General features: G+C 38.3%; 1 protein-coding gene across 1 annotated transcript; it reads right to left on the bottom strand.

Moving 5' to 3' along the window:
* Positions 1–7: 7 nt before the first annotated feature.
* Positions 8–16888, bottom strand: prkaa1 (protein kinase, AMP-activated, alpha 1 catalytic subunit). Its single transcript, XM_005917221.2, has 9 exons — positions 16643–16888; positions 14676–14817; positions 12962–13055; positions 12522–12666; positions 8780–8867; positions 8412–8636; positions 7708–8221; positions 7395–7521; positions 8–2707 (listed from the first exon to the last, which is right to left on the bottom strand). The coding sequence occupies exons 1-9, from the start codon at positions 16737–16739 to the stop codon at positions 2424–2426; spliced, it is 1716 nt and encodes a 571-aa protein (XP_005917283.1). The 5' UTR covers positions 16740–16888; the 3' UTR covers positions 8–2423.
* Positions 16889–21175: the final 4287 nt, after the last annotated feature.

Raw genomic sequence — 21175 nt, forward strand, 5'->3', positions numbered from 1 at the left:
ATAAATGTGCATTTTAGCAGTTTATTATGCAGTTGTGTATATAAATGATTCAATACTGTCCATTCAGATTTACACTAATCAGTCTGGTTGGGTCCCCTTACACACCAAACAAAAACAGAACAATTATTCTTTGAAGCAGATGAAACTGATGCTGAACTCAGACCACTAGGACAATACTCCATCAGAGGCAAAAAGAAAAAAAACAAAACTTTTTTGCACACATTCTTTCAAAATGTATCAAGCAAGCCATGAAAAGCAGTTTATAACCAGAGGTTGCAACTCCTCCCCCCCCAAAAAACAAAACAAAACAAAAACCCCACCATAGTGTTTGTGCCTTTACCATGATCCATATATTTTGTCTGTGAGACATGAAGGTCAAATGTGGATATGAACAAAAGATGTAAGTTGGTCACAATTATCGTCACTCCTGAATTACCTCTGAAAAGTAAAATGCTCATACAACAGATAGTTCAGATTGCTGACATTTGCTAATAAACATGTCAGATTATAAGATTCTGACTTTACAGCAAGGGCATACAAATACTTTAATTCAAATAAGAACCACCCCCCCAAATTATCTTAAAAGTTTGATTTAACTTGATCCTGTTGACATCGTTTTAAAGATGGCAGTAGTTACTGATGTCTATAAAAAGATGACAATCAGATCTTTTAGGTTTTTGCAGTTAGAATTTTTTCCCTTTTTGGTAATGCAAAACACCTAGAAAAATGAATAAACCAACCATAAAGAAAGTGTAATTAGATTATTTTAATCCTCAAAACCGCAAAAACAGCACCAAGAATTCTGACCGGCACAATTTCCAACTTTTACTGACATAAAACTGATAAACAGTACTGATAATGATAAGGCAGCCAAACAGGCATAACTTAAAACTTTAAGACCACGGAGAGGCAATGGATAATGAGATACATCACACTTATAATCAAAGACATATCCAACTCTACTTTGTGAGCCTGCAAGTTACCAGAAGTGCGATCTACCTCCCCGATCTATGTCATTCAAAGCTCGTAAGTCTGTTTCAGGTTTAAAAACATAAAACCTTTAACAAGGTCAAACTTCAAGGGAATGTACAGGAAATTAAAACATGTCCAAAAATGACATTGTGGATGTATTCACTTCCCAACAGACATTGTCCACGCGCTGCATGTAATTGCTACTACTCACTGAGCCCTGAGGCCTATTCATGTGTGATGGCATTTACAAAACAAATGTAGGCAAAAGGCATTTCACTTGGTAATCATACTGAAATCGTATTCATTAATCTAAAACAAAAACACTAAAGAAATAAGAGAAAATAAGTAAAAATCAACTTGTCATTCTAATGCGACATGGAAAGTTATAGTTCTAGATTTTGACTGTCGTGGCAAAAAGCTGTCTAAAGTTAAATACAAAGACAATCGTGTATCAGAATAACTGATTGAATGAAATAAAATTCATTATGATTACAAGCCAGACTGTTAAAAAAAAAAATATATATATATAACATCCAGCAATAGATCTTATTGCAAGAAAGAAAGAAAAAAAAAATCAATTTCTTTTACAACCAACACTCCACCTACTTAATGCACTGATAAATATGTTTACGTCTTTATATATAAAAAGGTGGGGGACAGACAAATTCAAAAACACATTTTTACAACAGGACAAAACCATGAAATTTAGTCTGACAATTTCTTAAAAAGAATTAAAAAAAAAATAATAACAATAATAATAACCCAACATAAATTTGATGAACGCATTCTTTAGTCCCTGACGCAAGACAGAAATACAGGAGTCACAGAACTTCTTCAGACTCCAATGAATGTGATGGGTATGCCCACCCTAGTTATATATAACGCTTCGGAACATGTGCACCAATTCTCAGATCCCAACTCAAAACAACCAAAAAAAAAAAAAAAAAAAACTCAAAAAAACCCCAACAGCAGCAGGAAATAAAAGAAACTTGTGCAAAAGTGCTTCCTGCATCCCGTGACTGCCACCCAAACCCCCAACCTCCATGTGTGGCTTCCTTTTGTACAGGTAAGAATGTGATTTTGCTCTCTGTACTGAAAAGCAGTGCTCACCTGACTACAGTACAGAAAATTCAGTGTAATCACTTGCGCATATGTGTAGTTGGGATGTAGACGCTTGCTATTAAGTTGTTCAGGAAATTGTAAAACCCTCGTTCCTAAATGTTCTGTCCTAGCTAATTAATCAGCTAGTCATTTGTCTTTCCCCCAGTAACCCTTTGCATCCCCAGTCAGCTCAGTATACATCCCTTCAGCTTAGGGAACACCAACCTGCATCAGTGCCATGGAACAATCACTTCATCCTCAGCCGGGATGAACTGAGCCACGATTCAGTTGCATGCTTATTGCTATAAAGACACTCAGAGGGAGAAAAAGGCTAGCGATTGTTTTGCGAGCTATCGTGCAAGTAGTTTAATAAGATTTGCACACATCTCAAAGAACTCGATGGTGTGGCTTCCTGGTCGAGGGACAGATGCATTGTCCCCGCCTCCTGTGGAATCGATGGATGAGGTCAACGATGACGTCAAAGAGCCTTCTCCAGTCTTGGTCGGGTGCACGGTACTAGGTGTACCTGGAAGCTCTGCTCCATCTACATCGTTCTTAATAGCGGTCCGGTAGTTGCCCACAGAGCCAGAGCGCAGAGGGGTAGCACTTCCAGATTTTGTCTCCAACATATCATCTGAACAATAAGACAAACTGATTTTCAAACACAAGAAGTTCAATGGGTATCACTAGGGTATCTACAAGTCTTGGAAAATACTCAATTCAATTCCTGCCACAGAGACACTGCTGTAAACAGTGAAATTAATCACTAGCTTATACTTAGTAGATTGTTTAGGTTAGGGATAAAGTGTAAGATTTTTGTAGTCAAAAATAAAGATTCTTTTCTTCCTTTTAACCTAATAAACTGTAATATAGATATTGCACTGCGGACACCCAGATCATCCCGACACCCCGAGTTTGAACAATTTTGGGTTCAGTTCATGAAATATGCACAAGCCAAAGCAGCGTTCACCATTTCCTCTCAAAGCAGCTGTGGCTACACAGTCCATGGCTCTAACACCCACTAGGGCTGCCACAAACGATTATTTTGATAGTCGACTAGTCACCGATTATTTATGCGATTAGTCGACTAATCAGATCATCATCCACTGGACGTAAAACTACAGCTTATTGCACCAGCAGCATCTGCTCTTATATAACTATCATTAGCTTACAGCTTTAAGCTTTTAAGGTGCTAACTAAAAATAAAGACAAGATGATAGTTTATTCAATTTTAATGAAATTTGCAGATTGTTTCGGTAAAGTTTAATAAACTCCTTGCTATCTAAAATATAACAGGACACCGGAGTATATTCTCCAGCATCTCACACTTCTGATAATCAGCTGTCTGCTTGACGTTTATTCAGCTGTGTAAAAACTATAACTTTAATCTCAGCCAAACCGATTTACTCAGGAACAAATAAAATACTAAAAAAAAAAAGCCAAACAATCAACATTTTTAATTTATCTAAGTGACTCATATATATGTTAACCTGAGTAGCGAAAGACGGCGGTGGGTTTGAAAACGATTTGCCGGGAGTCCGGTGTTCTCACGGCGCTAGTGACCTAGCCCCCGGCTAGCTATCGAGCTAGTGGGTAACAGACGTCTCCGAAAACGTCGGAGCGCTTTTGAAAATATGTGGTGTCCTGATAAACTGAGCAGATATTTGAGGTTTACACAGCTACATTCTCGCCTGAAAATATGTTAAACGTTTATTTTGTGACCCAGAAAGAATAATAAGAGTAATATTAAAACTAACTAGCTACCGCCATTGTTGGAAACTAAGCTGGGCCGCGCTATGAATTCTGGGACACAGCTGCTTCTTCTTCTTCGGGGTTTAACGGCAGCTGGCATCCTTGTACATGCAGTGCTGCCATCTTCTGTTTCAGTCCGTTATTACACTCTTAAATCCTGCTATTATTCCTGCGTCTTTTGCGATCTTACAAAGCTTCAAACGACACGTCGACTATTAAATCAGTCGTCGACGATTTTGATAGTCGACGTAATCGTGACTAGTCGACAAATCGTGGCAGCCCTAACACCACATACATCTCTGTTCACTGACTTCTTCTTAGCCACCATTTACTGAGATAAAAAGCCTTTGGTTCATGAGGGGTTGACCAGTAAACAAATTTTAATATAAGCTATTCGGCTTTCTAAAATGAACATATTCTAAATGCAGCTATATTTGCCGGTGCATGACCTGCCTCCTATGAATGTGGTTATGCATTTTGTTAGTACCAGTTTTAATGCTGGAAACAGACTGCATACAACTGTATTTTAATTTTCTCGATCAAAATACTGCTGACCATGATAATTTTATGAGATTACTGCAGTCCCAATGTCCACTTTGCTTGGTCAAATTATTATAATCTGGGGTGTTAGACACACACTTGCAGTGACAGGAGGTGTCAAACAGTCAAGGTCTTGAGCCAGCCCTCATTTCTTTATAATTTGCCAGGAAAAATAGCTGGAACTATTTGTTTATCTCTTGAGCTCGGTCCCTTTTCTGTGATTGAATGAGTCACAGGTTAGTGTTAAATGGCTTAACAAACAAAATGTTAAGGCTACGTCCACACATACCCGGGTATTTTTGAAAACGCAGATTTTTCTATGCGTTTGCACCTTTCGTCCACACGTAAACGGCGTTTTTGGTCACTGAAAACTGAGATTTTTAAAAACTCCGGCCAGGGTGGATATTTTGTGCGCCACGTTATTGTTTCGGTGAAATGAATTTCTACAATACTGTTAATTGTACTCTCTGCAGTGTTTAAATGCTTACATATACACACAGTTACTGTCCCTCCACACATACGACTCAGTTCTGCTTCTATGCCCCAGCTTTGTTTACTTTTTCCCACCGAGGCTTCTAGACTTCTGATTGGCCAACATTTCTGCACGGTTAGGAATCTAGCGCCACCTGCTGCTTTGGCATGTTCATAGCAGCGTTTTCCTTCATTTCTGCCTTTATGTGTGGACGGGATTATTTTTTAAAACGAAAACGGAAAATCTCCGTTTTCAAAAATACCCGTGTACGTGTGGACGTAGCCGAAGACTGTCATTTCCAAAACACTGTATTAGTATTAAACACGTAGACCTGTGACATAAAAATCACCAAACTCGGACGACCACAGACTGTTTTCCCTTACAAAAAAAAGCTCTCGCCGCTTGGAAGCAAAATATAAAGAAATGAGGCAAGTGCTGTATATATAGGTGAAAATCTTTCTTGTAATCCACATTCACACATCCCTTTCCTTCCCATGCAGTGTCAGAGGATGCATCCAACTTTCCTGATCTGGTGCCCGATTTGTGCCCAATTTGGTTGTGCCTGAACTGCTGCTGCTACAGCAGTCCTATTATGAACTTGCTAACAGCATTAGCACCCAGGTTCCCAACAGGAGGCAGGACTGTTGCACTGATACAGCTGCTGATGGCTTATACTTTTTACAACTTCTCTCATAGTCCTCCATGTTGTCCACCAGATGGACATTTAACAATGCTGAATCTTGCTTGATCAAACCATTTAATATGCATTAATATGTTTGCAGTCTCTCAAACTTAGTTCCCAGATAATTTTGTTAAGACCTGCAACAAATATTACTGCAGGTAAATGATTAATTTAAGAAATGCTGCTAAACTATCACGCAAATAGTTTAAAACCTAAATTAAGCTAAGCTATAAATCCATGTGATTAATTATGTGTAGTTATAGACAAATGTTAACAATCAGCATAATATTTTCTATATTTCTGAGTCATCAGGTATAAGTTCAGATAAACACAAGCTTAATGATGGACTTTGCTGTAGCCCAAAGCCAAAGCTTCACATACTTTAAATGGAAAGCCTGTGATGTATCAGAAGCCCACAACAGCTCTTCAATCTCATGTTTTCCTTTGAGGTAATGCCAAACACCTACACAGACTTCCCAAACCATCATCAATGAGTTAATCATTTATAAATTCCACACTGAGGCAGCATACTAGAGGACAAAATCCAGATAAACACCGAAGATACAGAGAACTGAGTAAAGGGCTTACCTGAAGATCTAGGTTAACTGGTCAAATGTTGCAAAACTGAGTGTAAGTTGTATGAGACTAGTTTTAAAAATTAAATATATTACAATACAAGCAATCAAAACTTGATCCATCTGTAAATTACAACACATGCTGTACTGCTGCCATTGAGCTTCATGAGTCAAATAATGCCCAAACACTGATGTGTTATTACTGCCCTTTAACACAATTTCCTCATTTTGCACAGTACTGTGTTGAATCCCCACCTGTCCTTGTTTGCATTTGTATGCTGGTGTGCAATGTTCCCTCTAAGCTGCGCACGTGCGCAATTGCGCACTGCTGGCAAGGTTTCTGCAGGTATCAGGCTGTTGTTCTCCTGTATCTCATAGTGGACAGAAATTATTTTTTCGAGTGGCACAAATAATTTGTGTGGCATCAGATTTGATGCAGAACTGCTGATTGTTCTGTCAATAGTTTGAAATGTTTATTTAAAAAAAAAAACGCCTTAAAAAAAAAAAGCTACAAAAAACGTTGTTGTTTGCATAACTCAGTCATTTTTTTGAAGAACTATATAATTAATTGCCCAACATTGGTCATTATATACTATATTTTGCAGGCAGAGAGTTACAGGACTCTCTCCCAGACCACAGATTCATACTCATAAGTCAGAGCCTTATTAAAAAAAAAAAAAAACACGTCTGCTGTCGCTCACAGTGGTCCAAGGGATCGCTCAGGGAGTTTGTGTGTTCGCTCAGACACGTGAAAAATTAGAGGGAACATTGCTGGTGTGTCTGCCATCATAATTGAAACCGAGCAGTTCATGGAACTAATAAATCTTGAACAACAGTTACTTTTATTGAAACACAGGAAGATAAGGGGAATTCACAACTGACCTTGAGTTTATGCACGTATCGCCAGAGGTAATAAAATGAGACACAAAGGCATCTACACTGGCAGAATATTAGCCTCTGCACAGCATGTAATTACATTCTATTACACCTTGTTTCCCTGTGGTATAATCCATGTGCTAATCAATAAACAGATATTGACATCTGCGTCATATGTAGTTACATTTCTGGGAATGTGCGGGTCAGGCTATGACACAGATTTAATGGTGCACTTTGAATCATCACAAATAACGGCCTCGTGTACGATCTTTCATGTGTTTTATTCTCTAATATTTGAGCCATACACAGGTTAGCTATGTAACCTTATCAGTGTATCCTGCCAGGTGCTTATGCAAATGAGTGGTGATCTAAATGCAGACTGTTTCCTCACCTAATGCTACAGACTAGTGAAGGTGAAACTTACCGTCTATGCTACGGAAGTCAAGGAGGTAGGTTCTGCTGTCCACTGTGTACAGTTGAAGGCTCATCTTGGCAAGCATCCCAGTAACAGGATTCTTCCTTCTCACACGCAGATAGTATGGATTTACAACCTAGAAAATTATTGAAAGGAAGGAAAATGTGTCTTTGTGATGCTTTAAAAAGTACACCTGGAGCTTATTAAACTTTTAATACAATCCAACTTCAATAACTAACTGTGAGATTACATTTTGCTACATTTTTTTAAAATTGTAAATATTAAACATTTCCTCCTATATCTTGTCCCTCTTCTTCCTTACCTTCCACTCATAGTCCAGCTGTTTCATTGCACGGCACACCTCGGTCATGATATCATTTGGTCTACTTTGACTGCGTATACCCAGGTGCCACTTGGCTCTCCTAACACCCTGGTGCTTGGACTTCTGAGGGTTCAGTTCATCCAGTGTGTGACGGATACTCCTGGGAGGAGTCTCCGCCACGAGAAAAGGTACACGCTCAGGGTGAGGCTTCACTATCGCTGCACCTGATGAAGTCAGGTGTTGGTCATCTAGAAAAGAGTCAGGAGGGCTAGATGCCAAGTAGAAATCCTTGGCTTCGCTCATGATGCGACGATTGTCAATGATGAGATGGTAGGCAACAGCCAATGGATCCTGATGGTTGCGACTGTATATGCAGGCAAGGACCTCCTCCTCTGTGCACTCAAACTTCTCGCAAACCTCCTTCAGGGCCTCGTCGTCGATCATGTTGTTGCTGTAGGAGGGGTCCTCAGGGAACAAGTACTTTGGCAGATCTTTTTTGAACCACTCGTCCTCTCTGTGGCGAAGAATCATTTTGGTAGTTAAAAGATCATGAACGCAAACAGCACCAACAGAACTAATTTTCTACGCAGACAGTCCCTTGCCATCAAAAATAATGTGATTTACAATCTAGACAACCAAAAACAAACAAAAACAAAACAAAGCCTATAGGACTTTTGACTTTGTAAATACTCCGCCAGGCTTACCGGATCTCTTTGATGGTGGCTCTTTTCATCGGGTCCACCTGCAACATGTGTTTCAGTAAGCTTATTACTGCAGGGTTCAGATACTGTGGGGTGAAGAAGATCCCATCACAGATCTTCTTAAAAAGTGTTGGCACATGATCATCATCAAAGGGAAGTGTTCCACACAACAAGGCGTAGAGAATCACCCCACTACTCCAAATATCCACCTCTGGTCCAGCATATAACCTGAGGAGGCGTAAAAAGAAAGAATCACAAAATCTATTTTTAACTAGGCTCTGTTTTTGAGTTGTGTTTCTGTCTCACTTCGAAATGTAAGTATCATTAGAAGAAAAGAAAAAAACAAAACAGAATTTAAAATAAGCCATTACCTTCCTGAGATGACCTCAGGAGCAGCATAGTTTGGAGAACCACAACTTGTTCTGAGGAACTCTCCATCTGACATCATGTTTGACAAACCTGCAAAAGATTTTAACTATTATATAATATGCACACTTTTCAAAACACAACAACTTCAATTATTTACCTCACATAAACATTTAATGTTTTTAATGCAGTTTCAAACTATTCTAGTTTGGTTTTAGCTTAAAGTGCTTTATTAAGTATATACCTAACGTGAAAAATATTAAAGCAGTAATGTTTCGTTTTCTGTCGGCCCCCCAAAAAAGCTGCTTTATAATTAGCGGTACCATTTTTTTCAGATTCCCCACTTACTGCAGTTCATCCTCTCAGCAAGGAGACAATGTCTTTTTCACTGGTAGCAATGGTGAACATGATTCATGAATTAACAGAAGAGTGAGAAAAATACTTTACTAAAGATTCAAAATAATTTGGAATAACTGCAGGTTAAATAACAACCAATGCACACTAGAATAGTTTAATATTATCAAAGTCTTGAATGTAGTTCTGTATATTTGCTTAGCCAAATTTAAGGAATGTATGAAGGATTTTCTGAAACATATTTTATGTTTCTGGCACACTACTGCCAGAAATGATTGATCGTTGAAATAACAAACTGTTATTAGAATGTGTTTTCATGCTCGCACTAAACAACCCTGGAATCTGCTCATGGATTATAAACCTATGTGGTAAAAGCTCACACTAAAAACCCATCAAAATACCAAATGTAGTCAGATTTGGAGGACAATTTTTTGAAATTCTGTTTCAAATCTGGAGGTTTTGTAAAAATCTTTTGAGAAAGTAACTTGTAATCAAGTTGTGAAATACTAGTTAATATATGATTTGTCTGCCTTTCAAGTTAACGACTCTACAGAATCGGCATTTTTAACGGTGGTAAATGATCTGTTACTTGTGTTGGACTGACTCAATCTCTGTTCTCTTGTTATTAGACCTTAGCGCTGTGGTTGAAACAGTGGACCACAAAATACTTAAGAACAGGCTTATGAAACACTATGTCATCTCAGGTGTGTCAACAGTTGAGACCATACTTTCCAGAAAGATCTCAATATATGCTTTAAATTATTTTCTGTGTCGTGCACTATTAAGTATGAAGTCTACATGCAATGATCGGGGAACATTCTTAATTTCATTGTACCTGTGACAATGACAATAAAGTTTCTGATCTGATTGATCTGATTACAAGGGTCAGTGTCCCTGGCCCACTTTTATTTTCAATAATATGCAGCACCAGTGGGTTAAACTCAGCTAAAACTGAGATGTCAGTGACTGGAATGGCAAGAGTGAGTCATAAGTATGACCAGTTGTCTTTGTGTCTTGATGACTGTGTGATCCACTGAGGATTTGGTAAGCATCTTGTTGTTTTTTGATCAGAGCCTTTAATTTGCCTTTTAATTTGGTGAGAAAAATGGCTACAATCAGACATATGATGGCGCTCAAGGACGCCAAGGTTCTAGTTCATGTCTTTGTGACATCTTGCATCATAGCAATGCTTTACTGTGAGGTTTGCCCAAGAAAATCTTTAGAGGTCTGCAGTTGGTTCATATTGCAGCACCATGGATTTTGTACTGCTGCAGTCTTATAAAATATTAACTAGCAGAGCACCAAGCTACCCGAGTGATCTTGTGAGACCATATGTACCTATAGGTCCCCTACACTCTCAGGGGAGTGGTGTCCTGAAGGTCCCAAAGGTTAAGAAAACAACATATTTTTATATCATGCCCTAACATTATGGAAAAGCCTTCTGTCTGACATTAGACTGTCAAGTTCAACTGACACCTGTTTTCTATTGTATGTAGTTCTTGGGGTATTATTGTCTTTTTGTTTATTTATGCTTCAGTTATGGATTATGGTGTTTTAATTATTTATTACTGTGTTTGCTTTTAGCTTTGTTTATTCTTGGCTTTGGAAAGGACTTTTTATGAAAGTGCTCTAAACATTATCATTACTATTAGGGCTGTGCGATATGACACAAAATCTCATATCCCGATATAGGACATCTATCGTCCGAAACGATATAAAAATCACAAAAATGTAAATTATTTTTGTAAATTCTGTGAATCTCGGGCAGCTCGACTTGCGTGAAGTGTTTCCAACTGAGCGTCATGTAGCTGGAGTCGAGTGTTTTAACCAATGCATGAAACGATACATTTTTAGACATACGGTAAGTTGTAACGGCTGCCGTTTTATTTGTGAGTATTTATTACACGGCGTGGTGCAGGGAAAAGCCTGTTCTAACGTTTGAGTCTAAGGTTTACTTTTTAGCATCTGACGGCTAGGGCTGGGCTATATCATACCGTTCACGATAATACCGGTGTAATGTTGGGCAACGATAGGAAAATGAAATATCGCGATAGAATATGGGTAAAACGCGCATGCGCAGTGCCTTTGTTTACATACGCAAATAGCGGCGACGCAGAATGAGAAGAGCGAAAGCGGATCGTTAAATGAAATGGATGAACCAGAACTGGTTTGTAAAAATGCTGCAACTTCAGTGGTGTGGAACTGGTTTAGCTTTCGTCCGTCAGATACACAACAAAGGACTATTTTTTGGTAGCGCATGCTAGCGGGCCGTCGTTATTACCATGTTGTTTTGGAAAATACGGCACACTTAAAATCAATCCTTTGATTTTTCTGAAAATCGACAGTGCCCCTTATAATCCCGTGTGCCTTATGTATGAATTCTGGTTGTGTTTACTGACCTCGAAATGATTTTATGTGGTAGACTGTGCTGGAAAAATCTGTCAAATGCTTTAGTACAACTTTGCTAAGCTACGAAGCCGCACCGCTTGATGGATTGTTGGAGCATTATGGCTATCGTAGGCAGGAGCCTCGCGGAGTGATACGTACTGTGCTTCAACATAATATTACCGTACTGTGGTGTGTAACCTCTTTTTTTAGTTTTGTGGATATTATACATGGTTATGCCGGCCAGTTTCCACTGGAAATGCCTTTTGGTTAAACTGTCAGAAAGGAATTTGCATTTGCACTGTTAAATTTTTATATAACTTTAATGCGCATTTAAAAAACAAAACAAAAAAAAAACAAAAAAAAAAAAACAGCTGCTTGTTTAAGAGAAAATACATTGATGTTTTTTGGGGTTTTTTTGCACTAATAAAGTTGAGGAGTTGTAAAGTATTTTGTCTGGTGTCAATTATATCGTCAGTTATATCGTTATCGCAAATTTTCAAATGTATATCGTGATAAATATTTTTGGTCATATCGCCCTGCTCTACTGACGGCTCTTTTTTGCTTCTCATCCGAAAATACTCTGCATACTCTTTCACGTGATTCAGTTTATTTTGAAAAGTCTCAACAGGATCTTGAGCTTTATTGTGAAACGTTTGTGGTTTTACCGTCATTGATGCTAAAGACAACGCATAAATACAGGCGCTTGTCCGTCCGTAGTGTAGTTATATTGAATATAAGAGAAAGAGATAACTTTAAGAAATTAATATAGCCACTACAGTGACCATCAAAACGATGAAAAAAAAATATTGCCGTAAACAGTTTATTTTGCGACACCACGAAACAAACGATAGCATAAAATTAAACGATAGCCGTTTTTATATCGTCATCCGATATATATTCTTATATCGAACAGCCCTAATTACTATTACTAATGTGTGTATAATTAACAAACTAAAACAGTGGTTCCTGCTGAGACTCCTCGATTTAAGTCCAAGAACTACTCACCAAAGTCTGCAATCTTAGCATTCATATGCGCATCAAGCAGCACATTTTCTGGCTTAAGGTCTCGATGTACCACCATGTGTCTGTGGCAGTAGTCTACTGCTGAAATGATCTGCTGGAACAGTCGTCGACTCTCCTTTTCATCCAACTGTCGAAGCAGAATTTATTCATTAGGTGTGATCTTTCCTTCCTCAGTCAGAACATCACTGATGACTAAGCAGCACCTCATGTTGTGTTTTGAATATCTTTTTCAGCCTTCACAGTTTACAAAGTTCAAAGATTACTTTATCTCCACTGTAGTCTGATGATGACATGTGTATGATACTTATCTGTGTTATCTTTATCTCACTAATGATAAACTACACAACATCTGTGCAATATGAAATGATGGAAAGGGTTAAAGAAGTTTGGAATCAATATACAAGTTTCCAGTCCTAAAGTACCTTTCCATTTTTGCAGATGTAGTCAAAGAGCTCTCCCCCTGAGACATACTCCATCACCATGAAGATATCTGTAGGGGTGCTGATAACCTGATACCTACAGTCAAAACACAAGTCATGTGGGTTATTAGGAGTTGGAAGGTATTATACAAGAAAACATTTAGACATGTCTGTTACCATTTAATAATTATTACAAAGAATAATCGGAATATGTGCTTAGTTTTGGACAGCTGACTCAAATTTTTAGTTTTAATGTTACTTTGCCAATGGTCTATTTTAGCCCATTTATGATTAATTTTAACAAAGTAATTTAATCAACCAGCAGCTCAGTTCAACCCACAGGAGATTGTTAACACGTCTAATTTTTGGTTTCCTGTAACAAAGAAAAACAATTCCTCACAAACAGGAAGAAACTTAGCTGCCATGGAAGAAAATTGGTGTGCTCAGTATTGGAAAAAAAAAAGTGTATGAGAGCAGCACTTTGTGCAAATGTTGAATATTATAATGTAATACAAAAACAATTGAGCATTTTTATGTTTCTGCTGCCAGACAGACAACAGACTGAGCTATGAGTTAGACTCCACTGCATACTTGCAGTCCATTAGTGGCATTCATCATACCTGCATCTATTTGCACTAAAATGCTGTGTAGCTCTCTTTGCACATAAGCCACATCTGTTGCTGTTTTACATAACCATTATCAAGCTGTAGAATCAAACCAGGAGAAATTCTTGATAGCAAGTCCCAGAAACCACATTGTGTGCAGCCTCTAAAGCTCAGATTTTACAAGTTTTAAATACAGACAACAACAACAACAACAACAACAACAACAAAAAATGCATTGACAATGTGACAGTGTTAAGATATTTTAAGAAAACATTCAGAGCTTTTGTAAATCCAATACACACACAACATACGCACTACCATGCTGGATAAAACCAAAGGCAATAATGTCTGCCATGCAGTTTGTAGCTCAGCAGATGTTAGAGATGTTCACTAACTGTGAATCTGATGTGTTGCAATTGCAGAAAACATCCCATCAATAAAAATGAAGCAGTATTATGTTACATTACTCGATCTGTTATTATCCCCGCTAGACAGACAATGTTATGTACTTTGCCCCAGTGGCCTGTGCACCCTGCCAAAGATGGAATCAGTCTCTCATGCGTAGACACACAGACATAGCTTACATTTTTTAACATGGAACGGGTATTTCAGGCAATTATACCCCCCCAGTCAGTTTAATGACCCTGTAACTGTGGCCTTGAGTCTGTGAACATTCCCTTACCAAACAGGAAGTCCCCTGACAACTGTCAAATAGTAAGTTTAGCTTGGAGCACCAGAACATTATGGCACAGTCAGCTCAGACTATGACGTTAAAAAATTACTCATTTGAAATGACACACTTATCTGTTTTAGCCTACCAGATGTTGACAATAATACCAGCAGAGCAAGCTACACAGCTACCCACAACAAAGGCAAAGCCAGTGCACTTTTGTACGTTAAAATGAAAGACTAACTGAGGGAATAACGAAACAGTCAATACTGCACAATAGGGAGAGGTCAGAAGAGAGAGTGGACTGAGTCAGACAGATACTGTCCTAGATGGATGCATTCTAAAACAACACTATAAAGGCCTGAAAATAGCTCAGTGGGTGGCATTAATGTGGTGGCAAGGGGATTATGGAGCAGCGAGCAGGGTGTAATCTAGGACTTACAGTTTAATTATGTGAGGGTGCCTGAAAAGCTTGAGGTTCTGGATCTCCCGGCGAATCTTTCCCACCACGTCCAAACTGCGGATCTTCTGCCTGTTCAAGATCTTCACTGCCACTTGATGCTTGGTCAGCTCATGTTGGCCCACTGAAGGATAGAAAGAGAGTGGATGGAGCATTTCTATTACAACCAAGGCCATATAAAATAGGGAATGGTGAAGTATTATGCAAAACAAGGCATCTTCACGCAACTTAAGGAAAGGTGTAATTTGTTGTTTACACTATTAGGATAAAGGTTACCAGACATGCTACGAATCTTAGAGGTGAAACCTATTTTGGAAACAGAAGGCAGCATGGTGGATGAAGGACGGCAGCAATAGGACCAATATCCTGAAGTCAGTGTGAGGAATGGGAGATCTAAATCACCACCTCCTATCACACTTTTAAGAATATAAAAAAATAAAAACATTCAAATTAAAGAAAAAAAAAATGGAAGAAAGGGAAAAAAAAGTATTTTGTTTTCAGTCAACCATATTCAATCACTCAAGCATATCAAAGCATAGCTTTGTCATTTGGTATTATGGAAAGACTGTAAAACAGTTCTCTTGTTTTTTGCTGAAACTGGCTGCCTACTGAGTGTGATAAATCTAATGCTGAAACAAAAGTCCTTCTAGAAGCAAATCTTGCCACGCACAATGTTGAAACAACTTCCAGCAACATTAGGGCACATACTTACTAAACATCAGTCAAAGCTAACCAAAACCTCTAACAAGTTTGCAAATTTTACTTCTATCTGCTGTTTCAGCATTCTCTCAAATATGTAAATTCAAGGGTCTTTGAACGCCACATCTCTACTTTGTAAAGTCTCCAGCTGAAAGTTATATTTAAAAAAAAGAAAAAAAATCCTAGCACATGCTAAATGATCTGTAAAGATGAGTGGGGATACACAGTCAATACATGAGCAAATAGGTCAAATACAGAGTCCTCATAACTGAAAGCGGTAAAAAGCCGCACAAGAAACAAAAAGATAGCATCTCAATGGATGGTGGGAAGACAGCGCATTTGCCCATGGGAGTTAGCAAACAGCTGGTTTTGATTTACCAGCTGTGTCGGTAGTAATCAAGACCATAATCACACAGCACCAACTCTAGCTCTTTTCCCTCAACATCAACAAATAGCTGAGAGCTGGGAGGTGACTCATTGGGAATTAACCGATCACACAGCTTGCGGTGGTTCCACTCCATTTCGATATATATTGTGGTTTCAGTGTTTCTACTGAACAGAACAGCCTGTAAGGTAAACAAAACGCACAGACGCGATTACTTTTAAGAAATAAAACAGGTTTTTAAGTCCATTGCGTGTTGATACAACTCAAGTTGTATATTGACTTAAGCTTCTAAGCGTTCAGCCCTGTGCACTGACAAAGTGGGCGTAGATTCAGCAGAGTTTGTCCAACTCTTTCCATCGAAATTTCAGAAATAACATTGAATGCTTGAAACAGGCAACAAATACGACTCGTGGGGAAAGAAGTTGTGAATAAATGTAGTGCAGAGTTGGGTTTAAAGGCAAGAGAGAGGAAACGATACGGTTTAATCGGTAAAATGTACTCTTGCTTGCGGCAACATCAATGACGAGGGCTGACTTCCCGGTGTATGTCTCAACAAGCGCTTCGCTCGCTAGCACGCAACGCAACCGACGCTAAATGGCAAACTATGTGACCAGCTACAGCCCAATTTCATAAAACTTGCAGTGTCTTCTTTATCTTAGAAACTACAACGACATGCTCTAAAACCTGCGTTTTGTCACACACACAAAAAGTTCAGAAAATAACGCGACAACAAGTGTGTTGCCTCCCCAGCACTGCGACAAGTTAGCTTTCCTAGTATGCTAGCTTAGCAGCTAAGCTAAAAGCTCCCTCTCCCACCGTTTCGCAGCTGGCAGGATGCACAAACGCCTGAGACAGTTACACATACCTTTAACCTTCCCAAACGTCCCCACTCCGAGAGTGTCTCCGAGAATGTAATGTCCAATTTTAACTCTTCCTTCATGCTTCACTTTTTCCGTCGCCATCTTCCCGCAGTGGCCTTGCTACGGGGTTAGCTAGCTGCGGTAGAGATGGACCGGACTCCGCTATGTGTTTCTCCACTCTAGCGGCTCCGCTCAACACTGAGGGTGGGAGGCGTCCCGGCTCCTGTGCGATTCGTCAAACTCGTCAACGACGTAACATGTTGCATTTAAATGCTCTCAATAAACTCCGAAATTGTTAATCTGGGTGAAGTTCATGTTGTAAACTTGTTTTGGCCGGAAATTCTACCGTATAGGTTAAATCAGGGCCAGGAAGTGAAAGGAGAGAAAATGTGCTTTAGGAATATATGAGATTGATAAATTATGATGTGCCCAATCAAATACTATGGAAACTCTGGATAAAGTCAGCAGTTTTCTGCCTATATAAAAAGGATTTCTGGCTGCTCTCTTACTGGGGCCCTATTTTTATCTGTCTAAATACAACATAAAAAAGATTTTAAAAACTGACAAAATACCATCAGGATTAAATACATTAGAAATACATTAATACAGTGAACTATGTTTCATAAGAATCCATTCTCATAATCGTCTCAAATATATTTCCCAAACCTTGTTAACTTCATAAAAAGTATATAAACAAAAGCTGCACTCCAGTCCAAACTATCCAAATTACAATAATGCCGCTTCAGCAAGGGCAAATTAAACAGGCTTATTGTATCCACAGATTTCTGTTGCCTGGTGACACAATCAGGTTTTGTGGGTTTATACTTAAGGCACACTGTACAGGTGAAGGAACATTTTAATGTAGATAGTGCACAGCACTGTTTGGAAGCAGAAAGCTCAATGTGGCGAATGAATCAGCAAACTCTGCTGAAATATGACTCCTGGTCCATAATTCATGCTGGAAAAATCACGTTGAAATGAGTCATAGCATGAAGATCAGTAAATATGGCTCGATTGTGTTGGAGTAAATATATAATGCACCATTCTTTCCCCTATACTATTCAGTTCTGCAACATGGCGAATCCAGTTCATAGTTGTGGTTTTAGGCTCTTGTTTATGAGGTGGATATATATTTTGCCATCATCCCACTCTGCAGTATTTGTTGCACTTATTGTTAACTGTTAAAAATATTGAAACCTTTCAAAGGTAAATATGGTAGATTACAAGAAGAAAGGACACTCAACTGTCTAGAAACAGAAAGATGTGCACAATATTCATGGGAACCAGATTTCACAACAATTGTAATTATTCATTTTATGGAGTAAAAAGTCTTTGAAATACTTGTTAAACTATGCTACATTTAATATGCAAACATATCCAGCAAGAGAGGAAAAAAGACAGTTTGACCTTGCTGTGTAGTCTGACTACAAAACTCCATAAACCTTGTAAAGAACCACTCCTACTGTATGTCAAGACCTGAAGCATGAAAAAGCCTTACAGACATGCAGGGAATTTCAATGAACTGGTCAGGAGGAGAAAAACTCTGACAGTAATGCATGACCACACGGATTATGGTTCTAAGGAGTGTCAGGACTCATGTTTAAAGCATGGGACAATGAACCTGAAAGATCTTAAAAATCTTTCACTGCCCTTTTTTTTAAAATTATTATTATTTTTCTTAAGTACAAACTGAAAAATACAGGTTTTGTTCAGTCAGTGATTATTTCAAAAAAAAAAAAGAAAGGCTTGGTGAACAGTTACCATGACTCCCTTGAGAATTCTGGTAGGAATTAACAGTGAGTACCAAAAGTCCTGTCAGTGACACTTAGTGTATTTTTGCAAGTGTGAATGTTGTACTTTGTATGCAGTTTGAGTCTCAGTATGTAGGGATCTGGCTCACTGCAGTACACATAACAGGTATTTGATTGAGCTTCTTAGCACACAGAGAACTCAGTATACATCCCAGAAGTACTGCACTCAAGATACCCAAAATGATGATTTAAAGTAATTTGATTACATGTAAAAAAGAAAAAAAAAAGAAAGAAGAAGAATTCAGTGTAATTTGGTTACATAATTACAAAGTAAAACATTATATTAAATGGATTATATTATATCTTTTTGATTGGTTCTTGCCATAACATGAATGTTAACAGTTGTGAAATAGGGCTATGTACCAACACAACACAACTGATGATCCCAACCCCATTAAGAAGGCAAGAAATCCCACAAATGAACCCAGAGAAGGCACACCTGTGAAGTGAAATCCAACTCAGGTGACTGCATCATGAAGCTCACTGAGAGAAAGCTAAGGGTTTGCAGTGCTGTCAACAAGTGATAACATATCATATGATATATATGATATATTATCACTTGAAGCTCACCAAAAATAAGTTTTTGAAGTTTTCTTTAAAAAAGTATTATCAAATATGTTATGGTGGCTGGTGTCAGCTATATAATCATGACAGCTATATACTACTGGTTGTCAGACACAAACAGCACTGTATCTGAGGGGCACTAAGAAGGGTAAACTGGCCACGTTTTGTTTGTTTGTTTTTTTAACCATACAAATCTTTGCAAACGTGTGTCATCACATGAAAGTATGTTCTTGAAGACACCAACTGCAGGAACAGTATTGTATTGTTAGTACAATATTGTATTATAATACAATATTGTTGTCAGTTTTGTATAAGTATTGCTTCATATCTTATTGCAGTATTTTTGTTTGTTTGCATCCACTAAGCAGGTCATGGGTTACAGTTAGAGCCTGACCCATATAAGATTTTTAAGACATCACTATTTGAGAATTTTAAAAAAAAATCCAATAGCTTGATATACCAGTCCATATTTGTTTTTCTTTCTGGCACCTACATAAATAAATTGCCCAAATATTTGTTATGTCTAGGGATTTCTTTACTTCTTTAATCTAGGCCCCACTCTGCTCTGATCAGCTGGTTGTATCCAAAGGTAAGTTGTTAACAGAGAAGTTACAGAGTGGCCTCTGGTGGACAAAAAGTGTAAAACACCAACATCCATAGCTTGGTTGAAGTGTTTCTCCCGTCTCTTCTTCACTTTTTTAATATTTCATTTTACAGTCATTATAAATGCTAGATGATAATAGATAATATCGCCTGAAAATATCAGTCTGATGATAAATCGTTGGGGCTCTAGTTACATTTCACACCATAGCAAACTTAAATGTCATCCAGATGATTGTGGCAGCTCAATGAAAAAGACATATATACACAATAAACGCATTTAGTTGTATAGTTAGTTATGTCATATGCCAAAGTGGGTTACGTGTCCACGTGACAATTAAAGGCACCAACCAGATACTGCAAGGATGCTAAATGCAAAAATAAATAAATAAAAACGTTGTAAAGAGAAACAATGCATATTAAATTAATGACACTTGAACAACATGTCAGGTTTATAATGTGGTTCCAGCAGGAAAAGTACTAAGAAAGCAGAGCAGCTAGCCAAGTTTCCCAAAAGCTGAATGTTTCTATTTTCATAAGTGTGTTTCTATGAATGTTTAATTAGTGACAGTCTATTGGTTCATTACAGCCTGTATGTGACTTTGCTTTTATACCACCAGTTATCCCCTTTTTATTTTTCACGTTTCACTTTTACATTGCGTTTTTACCAACAAAGGATAGAAACCATGCCATAACTTGGACTGTCCAATAGATGGCGATGTCTGTGCAGGATCTGGTAAGGAGACAGACGATGAATATGCTGCTTTATGCTGCCCTGCAGTGCCCTAAATCTCATACACACATAGCTAAGGCAAAATTTATTATGGTGTGCAACAAAAAGTGGCAAAAAATAGTTTTGTTATTGAAGACCGAATACGGGCCTGCGGATCGGTGTCTTTAAATAATTTCCCCCAGGGATCAATAAAGTATTCTGATTCTGATTCTGATTAAAGAGAAACCCAGCAGTGCCAGCAAATTCATCTTCCTCCACTATGCTACCATAAGCTCCTGACAGTTTATTACATGCAACAGTGGTTATCATTTTAATTAGAGACAGGCTTATTATAATCCTACTGGGCCCGCCTGTTTGCATGCTTGTTAAAGTATTGCTCATTATCCTCTACTCTGTTCCACACACAGGCAGCTGCTCTCCCCCCTAACAAGGAAAGTGAATGGGCCTCACATTTCATACAGAGAGCACAACACATTCAGACCAGTTTAAGGGACTGTTAATGCTCACGTTATTTTACCTGTTCGTGAAAACAAGCAAAACGAAAAGCTCGTGAGGACAAACAAGTAGCCTAATGCACTGAGACAATGACCCAACTTAGTGTGTACACCCAGATTCTCTTATGGTAACACACATCACTTTTGTGTGTGTGTCCATGCAATACGGACATGGATATCTCCAAATTAGATAATATATCACCTTTTTCTGCATTTGTCAGCACTAAGACAAAGGATGTGCTGTAATCTAGCATAAGGATTCCCACTTTCATGGTCTGCCAATCTTTATGACTGTGGTGCCATTCAAGGACACTCACCTTTGAATGTACTGTAGCG

Source organism: Haplochromis burtoni, unplaced genomic scaffold, assembly GCF_018398535.1.
Source record: "Haplochromis burtoni strain Fernald_Lab_line unplaced genomic scaffold, NCSU_Asbu1 Contig_23, whole genome shotgun sequence".
Lineage (NCBI taxonomy): Eukaryota > Metazoa > Chordata > Actinopteri > Cichliformes > Cichlidae > Haplochromis > Haplochromis burtoni.